Source organism: Monodelphis domestica, chromosome 3 (genome assembly GCF_027887165.1).
Source record: "Monodelphis domestica isolate mMonDom1 chromosome 3, mMonDom1.pri, whole genome shotgun sequence".
Lineage (NCBI taxonomy): Eukaryota > Metazoa > Chordata > Mammalia > Didelphimorphia > Didelphidae > Monodelphis > Monodelphis domestica.
The window spans coordinates 373,522,493-373,536,599 of NC_077229.1; the positions used below are offsets into that span (position 1 = coordinate 373,522,493).

General features: G+C 40.4%; 1 protein-coding gene and 1 long non-coding RNA gene across 3 annotated transcripts in view; one reads left to right on the forward strand and one right to left on the reverse strand.

Annotated features, from left to right (window-relative positions):
• Nucleotides 1-437: 437 nt before the first annotated feature.
• On the reverse strand, nucleotides 438-1,046 carry LOC103097046 (uncharacterized). The gene is made up of 2 exons (XR_008917786.1): nucleotides 862-1,046; nucleotides 438-719 (listed from the first exon to the last, which is right to left on the reverse strand). It is a non-coding gene; the product is annotated as an uncharacterized LOC103097046 (long non-coding RNA).
• Nucleotides 1,047-1,076: 30 nt separating this feature from the next.
• The window catches only part of RETREG1 (reticulophagy regulator 1), a 191,944-nt gene continuing 178,913 nt past the window's right edge, over nucleotides 1,077-14,107 (forward strand). Inside the window, exon 1 of one of the 2 annotated variants that reach the window (XM_007486834.3) lies at nucleotides 1,077-1,889. In XM_007486834.3, coding sequence (XP_007486896.1) covers nucleotides 1,528-1,889 — 362 coding nt within the window. In that variant the 5' untranslated portion in view covers nucleotides 1,077-1,527. The remainder of the gene's footprint in view (nucleotides 1,890-14,107) is intronic. The other variant, XM_056824279.1, reaches the window with a different exon arrangement.

Genomic DNA, 14,107 nt, shown 5'->3' on the forward strand with positions numbered 1-14,107 from the left:
AGGAGAGGTGTACCTGGTAAAGTGTGAGTACCACTCTTTCAGGTGCTATTCAAAAGTCGGGTTACAGTCATTAGACAAAGCCCAAGAATTCAGGTGGAATGGGGAATTTAGGATTGTTTCAACCTCCGTCATTCTGAGAGCACTGGGGTCTGGTGGATTTATCCTGGAAGATGTAGGTCCAAGTCCTGGCTTTTGACACACACAAAGTCTTGGGACCTTGGGAAAGTCACTTCTCAGTAACCCAGGCAACTCTCTAAGACAATCAGTTGCTGAGAAGGTGACAACCTTCACTGGTAAAGGAATTTTCCTCAGCAGTGAAATAACAGGGTCAGTCTCTTTCCTTGAAACCAGTGTATGTCTAGATAGGATATTATATAATTTATGCAAATCCCAGTTTTACCCCACAAGGAACAAATGAGGAAATCGGAGCCCAGGAAGTCATTGGAGAGCCTTAATTAAGGGCAAAGAATCACAAATACACATCCCTTGGGCTCTTTTGCTTCTTTCCACCCACTGCTCCTTCATCCTCCCGTCCTAGATATGGTTCCCACTCTGCTCATCATCACCACAGCCTTCTTTCTCTTGTGTGCCAAACTGAGGACGCGGTCTGGTCTGCTCGAGGTTTGACATCTTTTGAATTATTCTCTCCATTCCAATACCCGGCTACCCTCCACAATTAGAAACCGAAGGCGACTCCTGCGACTTTTTCTCCAGGAGACCTGGGGGATGTGGTTGGGAGGGAGAAAGCGAACAGTCATCTTTCAGTTAATGTGCTTCTCGAAATGGAAGCACAGAGTAAAAAATTGTTGAATCACTGTGAGGCCAGGAAAGGGTGCATAGGGCTTTTTCTGTCATACTCACAGGCGCACCAAACGTTCTCCCAGCAAGCCAACTTTCCCAGGAAGTCCTCACACTTCGCCCCGCCACTGCCTCCCCAAACCCAAACCAGCCATCCCACCCTATCTGCAAACCGCCCGCAATTAGGATGCATGCACGCCACACCCCAGCTATCTGTACGCATCTACCAGCTGGTCTCGGGCTAACCTGGCCACACCCACTTCCTCTCCGGCTAGCAGCAATCTTCCCACTCCATCAGCTGGTTCGGTGTAGGGCAGACGGCTGCAGCTTGGCCCAGCCGGGCTCCCGAAGCGGCGGGCCGCCAGCCCGGGCTCTGTGACGTCACAAGTCCCCCCCTCCTTCCCCCCCAATCAGCAGTTCGGTGCGCGGCCGCCGCCCGCAGCCCCAGCTGCAGCCTCGGGCTAGTCTCGCGCCCGCCCCCTCGGCCCCCGGCCGCTCTGCGCGCTGCATCCACCCACACTCCTCCCCTCTCGGCCCCGGGGAGCCTCGGAGCCGAGGCGGAGGCAAGCAGCAGCAGCAGCAGCAGCAGCAACAGCAGCCGCAGCAGCAGCAGCAACACCACGAACACTCCTACACGATTACCACCATCGCCAACCAACCCCCCCTCCGCACCGATCGTTGGGCTCTACAGTCCCTCCGGGCCCCAGAAAGCACTAGTGGAAACTGAAGATGGCGAGTCTGGGACCCCGGGAGGAGGAGCAGGAGGAAGGATGCTGTGCGCGGGCAGCCAAGGTGGCTGCACCAGCTGCTGCCGAGGAGGATGAGGAGGAAGAGGCTGCGCCCGTGGCGGCGGCGGCGGACACCCAGCTGGGGGCTGCGACTGGGGCCCCCCCGCCCTCCAAGGAGACCTCGGCGGAGCCCCACCGGCCGCTGGAAGAGCAGGAAGCGGCTGGTGGCCGCGTCGCCACAGCCGTGACTTGGTTGCTGGGGGAGCCGGTGCTGCTGCTGAGCTGCTGCGTCGGGGATGCTTTGAGCTGGCAGAGGCCACTCCGCAGCCTGGTGGGCTTTGTCTGCGCCAACCTGCTGTTCTGGTGAGCGCTCCCGGGGCCTGGCCCGGCGGGGCGAGGAGGCGGGAGGGTGTGGGGGGAGGGGAGGCTCACCTGGGCCAGGTGTGTCATTCCATTCCGGGTCTGGAAGAAGCCGAAGAAAAGTTAGAAGTGGGGCCACCTAGACCCATTGCCTCCCCGGCCCCCTCTCCCTAGTTCCTAACTTTCCTCGTCCAAGCCCTTGCCTGTGAATGTGTTGGATACCTCCCTTTTTGCACGTTCACAATTACTTGGCTGCCGATCTAGTGGTCTGTCCAAAAGGCCAGCGGCTAAGAATGCATCTGATCATCCCTGTCAGGTGCCCAGCATGCTTAGAAACACACTGGTAGCGCCTCCAGAAACATGCAGGTCTTTACTTGCTCATCCATGAATGCATGAACCAACATGTGTGAATTTGAGTCCCTGAATGCAAATCACAACAGGTACATCCAGACAGACTCCTGGATACATTCTGGGCTGCTGTTTTCATAATCCACCTGAGGCAGCGACTGAATGATTTGTTTTTCCTCTCTTGGGATCTAGTTTGCTGGATCTGCTCCCTGATGAGAAAATACAGACAAAGCAAAGCAAACAGGTTGATTATAGACCCTACACGGTCTAGAATAGTGTCACATTTTTAATATTTAAAAATAAAGGGTATACTGCCGGGATGGTCTATGGAAGCATTAGGTTCAACAGGTTTAACTCCAAAATGGTCATCTTCAAACATGCAAATGAAGGACCTAGCTCTTTAATCTATAGAAGTGCTTTGTCATCTATTAATTGCCAGCATAAACTCTAACAATAAAGATCCTCCCCTTTCTGAAGAATTCCTGCAACAACCGCAACACTTAGAATCCAGAATAAACATTTCTTATCATAATAAATGCCTTGTTATAACTAAGGGTGTGGCTCTTCTCTGCCCAGGAGGAACAGGATGAACCTTTCCCTTTGAAAAGTCTTTTCAAAGCTGCTCCCCACCCCCCCCCAGTTCCTGTAGCTCTTCTTCATGTGACATGATTTTTCCAGATCCTTCACCATCTTGCTTATTCTTTTCTGCCCCTGCTTCAGTTTGACAGTGTCCCTTAGAATAGTACCCCAGCTGAGCATAGTACGCCAGATGTGTACAGAATGGTGCAGAGTACAAGTGACACTTTATTAGCTTTCAAGTTCATCAGTGCAGTTTAGAGCATGCTGCCATTTCCTAGAGACTCATGGAAGTAAAGGAGATTTTTTGAGCAATTAGAAACTGATAGATCCTGATGTCTCCAGGAAAATGAGCTGTTTTTCTTGGTAATATTGTAACTATATTGTCATTTATTCAGTTTTCCTAGATTTCTTTTTTTCTGTATCAGTGTCTACACATTTATCTAGTTTTGTCACTATTTGACATAATGACTTGGATTAAGGGGAAAAAATGGTATTAGACAGCCAAGAATGGAGCATTCAATAAAGTGATGGCCTGGAGTCAGAAAGACCTGAATTCAAATTCTGTCTTACATGCCTAATGTAAGCTGTATGACCTTGGCAAGTCATTTGAACTTATTGAACTTCAGTGTCCTCATTTGGGAGGGAAAAAAAACAAAGGCACTATTAGTACTTACCTCACAGGGTTGTTGTGAGGATCAAAGAAAAGTGGAAAGCATATTAAAGGACTTTGCAAACCTAAAATTGTTATATAAACGCTAGTCATTATTGTAGGTATAACTAGAGCTTTTAGAGTTTAATTCATCTAGTTTAGTCTCCTCTTTTTACAAGAGAGACAAAATATATTCTAAATAAAACTCTAATACTTCATGGATTCGTTTTGACTTTATGGATACTCATTACTCAGTTGTTACCCCCTTCCCACCTTAGTAGATAGCCTTAATTGCTCTTGCAGATAAAAAAACAAAAACATTATTTGTTGGCCATAGTTCTGAAGATGAGCCTCTCTGAACTTAGCTAGCCTAGTCCTCAGATAATAATGCACTCTATGTGTAAGGACAATATTCAAAGCTTTTCCAGCTTGGTAGAACCTGTAGGGATTGTGCTCTTTTGAGATAGCCTTCAGGAACTCTGAGGCATGTCCACTTTGTGGTGAGGCACTGCAGGAAGAACTGAGTGAAGGATGCTTTCATCTATTAAAAATGACATTGCCTTTCACATCCTGAATGAGGTTGTAAAGAAATGCATTTGATATATTACACTTCTACTGCCTGTCATTTAAGAAATAGACTTGTATTGTAAAGATCCTGGGGCTGGGAATCAGAAGATGTGGGTTTTAGTTGTCCATGTTATCAATTTAATGAGTAATTTTGGGCCAGGCACCTTATCTTTTGGGGCCTAAATCTCTTCATCTGTAAAATAAAGAGGATTCAGCTACATAACTGAATTTTCTCTTCCAGCTCTAACTTCTAAATGAGTCAAATGAAAAAGTTATTTTCAACACTATAGATTTACCTTTTATTTGTGATTGAGTGACTTCAACAGCTGTTTTTTGCTTTTTTTTGTGACTACACATGGATCTTTTTTAATAGAAAAAAATATTTTGGAGTCACAATTTGTCCTTCCTTCTGAGTGATAATTTCTTGAATTTTTGACCCATGTTTCCCAAATCTATAGTGTTTATTTCTTAACATTTGCTTGCTACATCAAGAATTCTTTGGTTAGAATAAGTTCAGCCTCTGTTAATGATATTAACTTATTTTAAACATCATCTTTTTTTGAGGAAGGGGGTCATCTCTTCAAAGGTCTTGAAATTATATCATCTAAAGTTCTGGTTCTTCCCTCTCTGCTCTCCCCATCCAACTTCAGTTCTATATCCTTGTTTTTTCAGTGAAAAGATGGGGTTTCTAGTGTTGATTAAAAACACAAATCCTTATCATATATTTTTCTTGTACAAGTGGTATTGATGAATGCTTTTAGAATTTCTATAAAATAAATATTAGTCTTATTTCTGGGCATGATGCTAAAATATAATGGCCTATTAGGTAGAATTATTTTTGTGGCCTATTGTCTTTTGATTCATCATGTTACTTTGACATGTTCAAGGGCTTTTATTTTTTATTTTTAGAAAATGCAGGTGAAAAGATTTTGTACAGGTCAATTTCTTCCTTTTTTTTTTCAACCCTTACTTTCTGTCTTAGAATCAATAGCTGTATATTGGTTCCAAGACAAAAGAGCAGTAGAGTCTAGGCCCTTTACTGGGGTTAAATGACTTGCTCAGCTAGGAAGTATCAAAGGCCAGATTTGATACCAGGACCTCTCATCTCTGGGCCTGGCTCTCAATTCTCTGAGCCTTCTAGCTGCCTCCAATTTCTACTTAATGAATATTTCCTCAGAACTCAAAATATTGCCGTAAAATCCTATCCTTATGCTTATGAGGAAGCTAGCATACATATAGAAAAAATGACTTGCTTTAGATGGCTAATTTGATTGCCAGAACTAAGGTTTTTATTTTCATTGCTGTCACTCATACAGTTCTCTGGCACTCTGGTGTATTTTTAAGATACTATATAGTCAGAATCATAGAATCTTGGATTTGAAAAGCATCTTAGAAGATCATTTCATTCAACTTCCTATCCAGTATATTCCTCTGTTATGACTTTCTTAACCAAAAAGCAAAAATGTTGTAAGCATTCCTAATGATTGTGGAGTCAGTACAGCATGAGCCAATTAGTTCTACTTTTGAATATATCAAATTCTTCTTTATATTGAATTCAAATCTATCTCTACCTTTTGATACTAATTCTGTCTTTTGGAGGCAAGCATAACGTTTTGGAAGAAGGATCCTAGGACCTTGGAGAACTAGCCATGATGGATAAGTGGGAGGAAGCAGTACTGCCCAGTCACCCCTTCTTGACTCCCCCCACAACAACTCCAATAAAGATCTAAGAACAGCACCATACTGAACACTGGGGGGTAGGGGGTGGGGAGTGGGGGGGGGAAAGAGAGCTACAGAGATATGACTTGGAAAAAGAAGTAAGAGCTTAGCATAAAGGTTTAAAACCTTCAAGTACAGACTCCTTGAAAGTTATAATGGACCAAACCAAAGTTAATGACTATACGTAAGACAATAATATTAAAATAAAAAAATTAAATAATATAAATAAAAAATAATATTAAAATAAAAAATATTTTAAAAATAATAAATAATAAAAATAAAATAAAATATTAAAATTTAAATTAAAAATTAAAAAAAAAAGTCAAAAGATTGAACTAAGCAAAAGAGAATGTAAGGCTATCTCCTATCAACAATTGAAACAGCTCAAGAACTAATTCAAGAATCATTGGATTACCTGAAAACTATAACCAAAACAAGAGACTAGACATCATATTGTAAGAAGTCATGAAAGAAAACTCTCCAGACATATTACAACCAAAGAGCAAAGTGAAAACAGAAAAAAAATCCACTGGTTATCTCCTGACAGAAGCTTCATGATGAAAACTGTCAGGAATGTGATATCCAAAATCCAAAGGTTCTGGCTCAAAGATAAACTAGGAATTATATAGCAATAGATCTGGTAATCTAAGTGAAATAGATGAATATTTTTTAACATTATTTTATTTGGTCATTTCCAAACATTATTCACTGGAAACAAAGATAATTTTCTTCCCCCCCCCTCCCACCACCCTTCCCTCTCCCATAGCCGACCCACGATTCCACTGGTTATCACATGTGTTCCTGTTTCTAACCCATTTCCATGTTGTTGGTATTTGCATTAGAGTGTTCATTTAGAGTCTCTCCTCAGTCCTATCACCTCCACCCCTGTAGTCAGGCAGTTGCTTTTCCTCGTTGTTTTTACTCCCACAGTTTATCCTCTGTTGTGGATAGTATTTTTTAGATCCCTGCAGATTGTTCAGGGACATTGCATTGACACTAATGGAGAAGTCCATCACCTTTGATTGTGCACAATGTAACAGCCTCTGTGTACAATGTTTTCCTGGTTCTGCTCCTTTCGCTCTGCATCACTTCCTGGAGGTTGTTCCAGTCTCCATGGAATTCCTCCACTTTATTATTCCTTTTAGCACAATAGTATTCCATCACCAACATATACCACAATTTGTTCAGCCATTCCCCAATTGATGGGCATCCCCTCGTTTTCCAATTTTTGGCCACCACAAAGAGTGCAGCTATGAATATTCTTGTACAAGTCTTTTTCCTTATTATCTCTTTGGGGTACAAACCCAGCAGTGCTATGGCTGGATCAAAGGGTAAACAGTCTTTTATCACCCTTTGGACATAGTTCCAAATTGCCCTCCAGAATGGTTGGATCAATTCACAACTCCACCAGCAATGAATTAGTGTCCCCACTTTGCCACATCCCCTCCAGCATTCATTACTTTCCACAGCTATCATGTTAGCCAATCTGCTAGGTGTGAAGTGATACCTCAGAGTTGTTTTGATTTGCATCTCTCTGATTATAAGAGATGTAGAGCACTTTTTCATGTGCTTATTAATAGTTTTGATTTCTTTGGCTGAGAACTGCCTGTTCATGTCCCTTGCCCATTTATCAATTGGAGAATGGCTTGATTTTTTGTACAATTGATTTAGTTCTTTGTAAATTTGAGTAATTAAACCTTTGTCAGAGGTTTTTATGAAGATTGTTTCCCAATTTGTTGCTACCCTTCTGATTTTAGTTACATTGGTTTTGTTTGTACAAAAACTTTTTAATTTGATGTATTCCAGATTATTTATTTTGCTTTTTGTAACTCTTTCTAAGTCTTGCTTGGTTTTGAAGTCTTTCCCTTCCCAAAGGTCTGACATGTGTACTATTCTGTGTTTGCCTAATTTTCTTAGAGTTTCCTTCTTTATGTTCAAGTCATTCACCCATTTTGAATTTATCTTGGTGTAGGGTGTGAGGTGTTGATCTAAACCTAATCTTTCCCACACTGTCCTCCAATTTTCCCAGCAGTTTTTATGAAATAGTGGATTTTTGTCCCAAAAGCTGGGATCTTTGGATTTGTCATATACTGTCTTGCTGAGGTCACTTATCCCGAGTCTATTCCACTGATCCTCCTTTCTGTCTCTTAGCCAGTACCAGACTGTTTTGGTGACCGCTGCTTTATAATATAGTCTGAGATCTGGGACTGCAAGGCCCCCTTCCTTTGTATTTTTTTTTTCATTATTTCCTTGATCTTTTGTTCTTCCAAATGAACTTTGTTATGGTTTTTTTCTAAATCAGTAAAAAAATTTTTTGGAAGTTCCATGGGTATGGCACTAAATAGATAGATGAGTTTGGGTAGGATGGTCATTTTTATTATGTTGGCTCATCCTACCCATGAGCAGTTAATGTTTTTCCAAATGTTCAAGTCTAGTTTTAGTTGTGTGGAGAATGTTTTGTAGTTGTGTTCATATAGTTCCTGTGTTTGTCTTGGGAGATAGATTCCTAAGTATTTTATTTTGTCTAGGGTAATTTTGAAAGGGATTTCTCTTTCTAGTTCTTGCTGCTGAGCTGTGTTGGAATTATATAGAAATGCTGATGACTTATGTGGGTTTATTTTGTATCCTGCAACTTTGCTAAAGTTGTTGATTATTTCAATTAGCTTTTTGGTTGAATCTCTAGGATTCTTTAAGTAGACCATCATGTCATCTGCAAAGAGCGATAATTTGGTCTCCTCCTTGCCTATTTTAATGCTTTCAATTTCTTTTTCTTCTCTAATTGCTACTGCTAGTGTTTCTAATACAATGTCAAATAATAAAGGTGATAATGGGCATCCTTGTTTCACTCCTGATCTTAATGGGAATGGATTTAGTTTATCCCCATTGCAGACGATATTAGTTGATGGTTTTAGATATATACTGTTTATTATTTTTAGGAATGGCCCTTCTATTTCTATGCTTTCCAGTGTTTTTAATAGGAATGGGTGTTGTATTTTATCAAAGGCTTTTTCTGCATCTATTGAAATAATCATGTGATTTTTGTTGGTTTGCTTGTTGATGTGGTCAATTATGTGGATGGTTTTCCTAATATTGAACCAGCCCTGCATCCCTGGTATGAATCCTACTTGATCACGGAGAATGATTCTTCTGATCACTTGCTGGAGTCTTTTTGCTAGTATCCTATTTAAGATTTTTGCATCTATATTCATGAGAGGGATTGGTCTATAATTTTCTTTCTCTGTTTTTGGCCTGCCTGGCTTTGGAATTAGTACCATGTTTGTGTCATAAAAGGAATTTGGTAGAACTCCCTCTTTGCTTATTATGTCAAATAGTTTGTATAGTATTGGAGTTTGCTGTTCTTTGAATGTTTGATAGAATTCACTGGTGAATCCATTTTCTTAGGAAGTTCTTTGATGGCCTGTTGGATTTCTTTTTCTGATATGGGGTTATTTAAGAAATCTATTTCTTCTTCTGTTAGTCTAGGCAATTTATATTTTTGTAAATATTCATCCATATCACCTAGGTTGGTATATTTATTGCCATATAGTTGGGCAAAGTAGTTTTTAATGATTGCCTTAATTTCCTCTTCATTGGAGGTGAGATCCCCCTTTTCATCCTTGATGCTGTTAATCTGCCTTTCTTCTTTCCTTTTTTGAATTAGATTGACCAGTACTTTTTCTATTTTGTCTGTTTTTTCAAAGTACCAGCTTCTAGTCTTGTTTATTAGCTCAATAGTTCTATCACTTTCAATTCTACTAATTTCTCTAGTTTGGTTTTCTTCTGGGGTTTTTTAATTTGTTTGTTCTCAAGTTTTTTGATTTGCATTTCCAATTCCTTGATCTCTGTCCTCCCTAATTTGTTAATATATGCACTCAGGGTTATGAATTTTCCTCTAAGTACTGCCTTGGCTGCATCCCATAAGGTTTGAAAGGATGTCTTGCTGTTGTCATTTTCCTCAATGAAATTATTAATTGTTTCTATGATTTCTTCTCTAACCGATTTTGGAGTATCATATTATTTAATTTCCAATTAATTTTTGATTTGGCTCTCCATGTACCCTTACCGATCATTATTTTTATTGCCTTGTGATCTGAAAAGGCTGCATTTATTATTTCTGATTTTCTGCATTTGAGTGCTATGTTTCTGTGACCTAGTGTATGATCTATTTTTGTGAATGTGCCATGTGGTGCTGAAAAGAAGGTGTATTCCTTTTTGTCCCTATTTATTTTTCTCCATATGTCTATTAACTCTAATTTTTCTAAGATTTCATTCACCTCTTTTACCTCTTTCTTGTTTATTTTTTGGTTTGATTTATCTAAATTTGATAGTGGTTGGTTCAAGTCTCCCACTAATATGGTTTTACTGTCTATTTCCTCCTTCAATTCTCCTAGTTTCTCTATTAAAAATTTGGGTGCTATACCATTTGGTGCATACATGTTGATCAGTGATATTTCCTCATTGTCTATACTCCCTTTTAACAGAATATATTTACCTCCCCTATCTCTTTTGATCAGGTCTATTTTTGCTTTGGCTTTGTCAGATATCATGATTGCCACTCCTGCCTTCTTTCTGTCAGTTGAGGCCCAATAGGTCTTACTCCAACCTTTAATTCTAACCTTGTGAGTATAGACCCCCCTCACATGTGTTTCTTGAAGACAACAGATTCTAGAACCCAACAGATTGGGTTCTAATCAAATCTGCTATTTGTCTACGTTTTATGGGTGAGTTCATCCCATTCATGTTCAAAGTTATGATTATCACTTGTGGATTCGCTGGCATTTTGATATCTTTCCCTAGTTCTGACCTTTCTTCTTTAGCTATATCCTTTTGAACCAGTGATTTACTTTGGGTCAGTCCCCCTAGTCCCCTCCCTTGATATGCTTCCCTTTCTATCCCCTCCCTTTTTATGCTCCCTTCCCCTCCCCCTCTCCTTCCCTCCCTTTTTATACTCCCTCCCCCCTCTCCCTCCTTAATTTTCCGTTCTTTCTTGCCCTGTTGGATAAGATAGAATTCAGGATCCCACTGGATCTAGGTGTTCTTCCCTCTCAGATTTGATTTCATTGAGAGTAAGGGTTAAGTAATTCAACTTCATGCTCTCTTCCTCTCCTTCTCATATGAGAGTTCTTCCCCTCCCCTTCCCATGTGTATTTTTATATGGGAAAGATTATTCTATTAAGTCTCCCCCTATTTCTTGAAGTAAATCTTAGTATTATCGACGGTTCCCCCCCTCCCTTTTCCTTTCTTTGCCCCCACTTTCACCAAATCTTCTTAATGCCCCAATCTTTCCCTATGCATGTTTCTTCTAACTACTCTTATGATGCATACAATTTTTGAGAGTTACACAAAACATTTTCCCCACATATTAATATATATAATTTGATGTAAATGTAGTCCTTATAGAAGAGAGTTTGACTTAAAGAAAAAGATAAGATTTATCTCCTTTTCCCTTTCTTTCATATTTACCTTTTCATGTTTCTCTTGCTTTCTGTGCTTGGATATCGAACTTTCCACAGAGCTCTGGTCTTTTCTTAGCAAATGCTTGGAAATTTTCTATTTTGTTGAATGCCCATACTTTCCCCTGGAAGTATATAGTCAGTTTTGCTGGGTAGCTGATTCTTGGTTGGAGACCCAGCTCTCTTGCCTTTCTAAATATCATGTTCCATGCTTTGTGGTCTCTTAGTGTGTTAGCCGCTAAGTCCTGTGTGATCCTTATGGGAGCCCCCCTATATCTGAAGCTCCTATTCTTGGCTTCTTGTAGGATTTTCTCCTTTTCTTGGAAGCTCTTGAATTTGGCAGTTACATTCCTGGGGGTTGTCTTTTGGGGATTTAGTAAAGAGGGTGTTCTATGAACCCTTTCTATTTCTATTTTGCCCCCTTGCTCCAGAACGTGTGGGCAATGTTCTTTTATAATCTCCTGTAGAATAACATCGTGGTTATTGTTTATCTCTGCTTTTTCTGGGAGACCTATAATTCAGAGGTTGTCTCTTCTTCTTCCTCTGTTTTCCAAGTCTGCGACCTTTTCAGTGAGATATTTTATGTTTTCTTCTAATTCATTAATTTTTGGGGTTTGCTTTATTGATTCTTGCTGTTTTATGATTTCACTTTCTTCAAGTTGCTTAATTCTGGTCATTAGGGACTGTTTTTGCTTTTCAGCTTTGTCTGCCCTTCTATTGGATGCTTCCCACTCTTTCTCCAATTGTGCAGTCTTATCTATCAGACTGCTGATCTCTTTCTCCCATTTTTCTTTCCAGAAGGTTTCCATCTTTTGGGTAAGCTCCAGTTTGAGATCTTCCAGAGCTTGTTGATAGTTTCCTTTTTGGGAGGCATGTTCTGATTTTTTTTGGATTTCATCCTCATTCTCTTCTTTTCCTTGGGTACTCCCACCATAAAAGTTTTCAATAGTCACCTTTTTCCCTTTCTTCCTGGAGGCTTGATTTTGGGCCATGTGAGCCATCCCTTTGGTGGTTTTATTCTACTTTCTTTTTTGGTCTGGGGTCTGGGTGATATGGGTGGGTTTTCTGTGAATTTAGGTTGCCTCAGACTAATTCTTCCCAGCCTCTGAGGTTTCTTAGAGAGCTGGGGCCCTGATCAGAGTCAAACTGCCCAGGTGTTCAGCTCTGCCCAGATAATCAGCGCGTGGTCTGCCCCTGGTGTTTAGCTCCGCCCAGATACTCAGCTCAACCACCCCGAGTACAGTTCTGCGGCCCCTGTGCTCAGCACAGGATTCTCCAATGAAACCGCCCTGAGATGTTGTTTCCTGGCAGCCCCCAGATCCCAAGGACCCTGGAGTGTCCCCCCAGACAGAGACTTTTCCCACCCACGCTGTCCCAGTGAGCGCTCTGGTAGCTCACTCTGGTTTGGTGGGTTGAGGTGTGTATGGGGGGAAGGGCAGCTCAGTTCACCTTTCTGTGCAAGCTTTTCCTCCTTCTTATTATAGTGTGGAAATGTTCAAACCCCACGTACCTTCGCCTCTTTGGGATACTGGGGAGTCCTTCTGTTCCTCCAAAGGTGATTTTTATGCTCCTTTGATGTAGTCTATTTCGTTTGGTGCTGAGGAGAGGAAGCATGTGGCGTCTAGATTGCAGCCATGTTTACCCGGAAGTCCCTGAATATTTTAAGAAATATAAATTGTCCAGAATAATAGAAGAGGAAATAGAATACTTAAATAATTCATCTCAGAAAAAGAAATTGAACAAGCCATCAGTGAACTCTCTAAGAACAAACATCCCAAGATCAGATGGATTCACAAGTGAATTCTACCAAACATGTTTTTTTTAAACCCTTACCTTCCGTCTTGGAGTCAATACTGTGTATTGGCTCCAAGGCAGAAGAGTGGTAAGGGCTAGGCAATGGGGGTTAAGTGACTTGCCCAGGGTCACACAGCTAGGAAGTGGCTGAGGCCAGATTTGAACCTAGGACCTCCCGTCTCTAGGCCTGGTTCTCAATCCACTGAGCTACCCAGCTGCCCCCCTACCAAACATTTAAAAAACAATTAATTCTAATACTACATAAACTATTCAGAAAAATAGCTGAGGGAAGGGACTCTACCAAATTGCTTTTATGACACAAATATGGTAGTGTTATCTAAACCAGGAAGAATGAAAACAGAGAAAGGAAACTATGCCAGTATCCCTAATGATACTGATGCAAAAGTCTTAAAGTACTAAGAAGAAGATTACAGCAATTTATTACAAGGATCATACACTAGGATCAGATATGTTTTATGCCAGGAATGTAATGATTAGGAATCTCATCAACAAAATTGACCACAACAAAAACAAAAAAATTCAGTAGATGCAGAAAAAACTTTTGACAAAAACTAACACTCATCCCATTCCAATAAAAACATGAGAACGTTGAAATCAATGGAACATTCCTCAGCATGATAAATAGCATTTATCTAAAACCATTAGCAAACATCTGTAATGGGGATAAGCTAGAAGTCTTCCCAGTAAGATCAGGAGTAAAACAAGGAAACTTGTTACCATTTCTCTTCAAATATTGTACCAGAAATGGTAGCTATAGAAATAGGAGAAGAAGAAATTGAAGAAATTAGAATAGTCAGTGAGGAAATAAAGCTGCCACTCTTTGTAGGCGATATGATGGTATACCTGGAAAATCCTAGGACTTAGTTTCATAATCTCTAAAGTCATAGAGTTAGACTAATCACTTCTGAGGTAGGTCTCTTCCAATTTTAAATTTATAAACCTATTATCTTAATTACATGGAAAATCTAATAATGTCTCTATATGATAAACATTCTCATATCTGAAGATAACTATTATGCCCCAACTATGTCTTAACACTTGAATTCTCTCAAACATTTCTTACATGATATGATTTCTAGGTCCTTTCACCA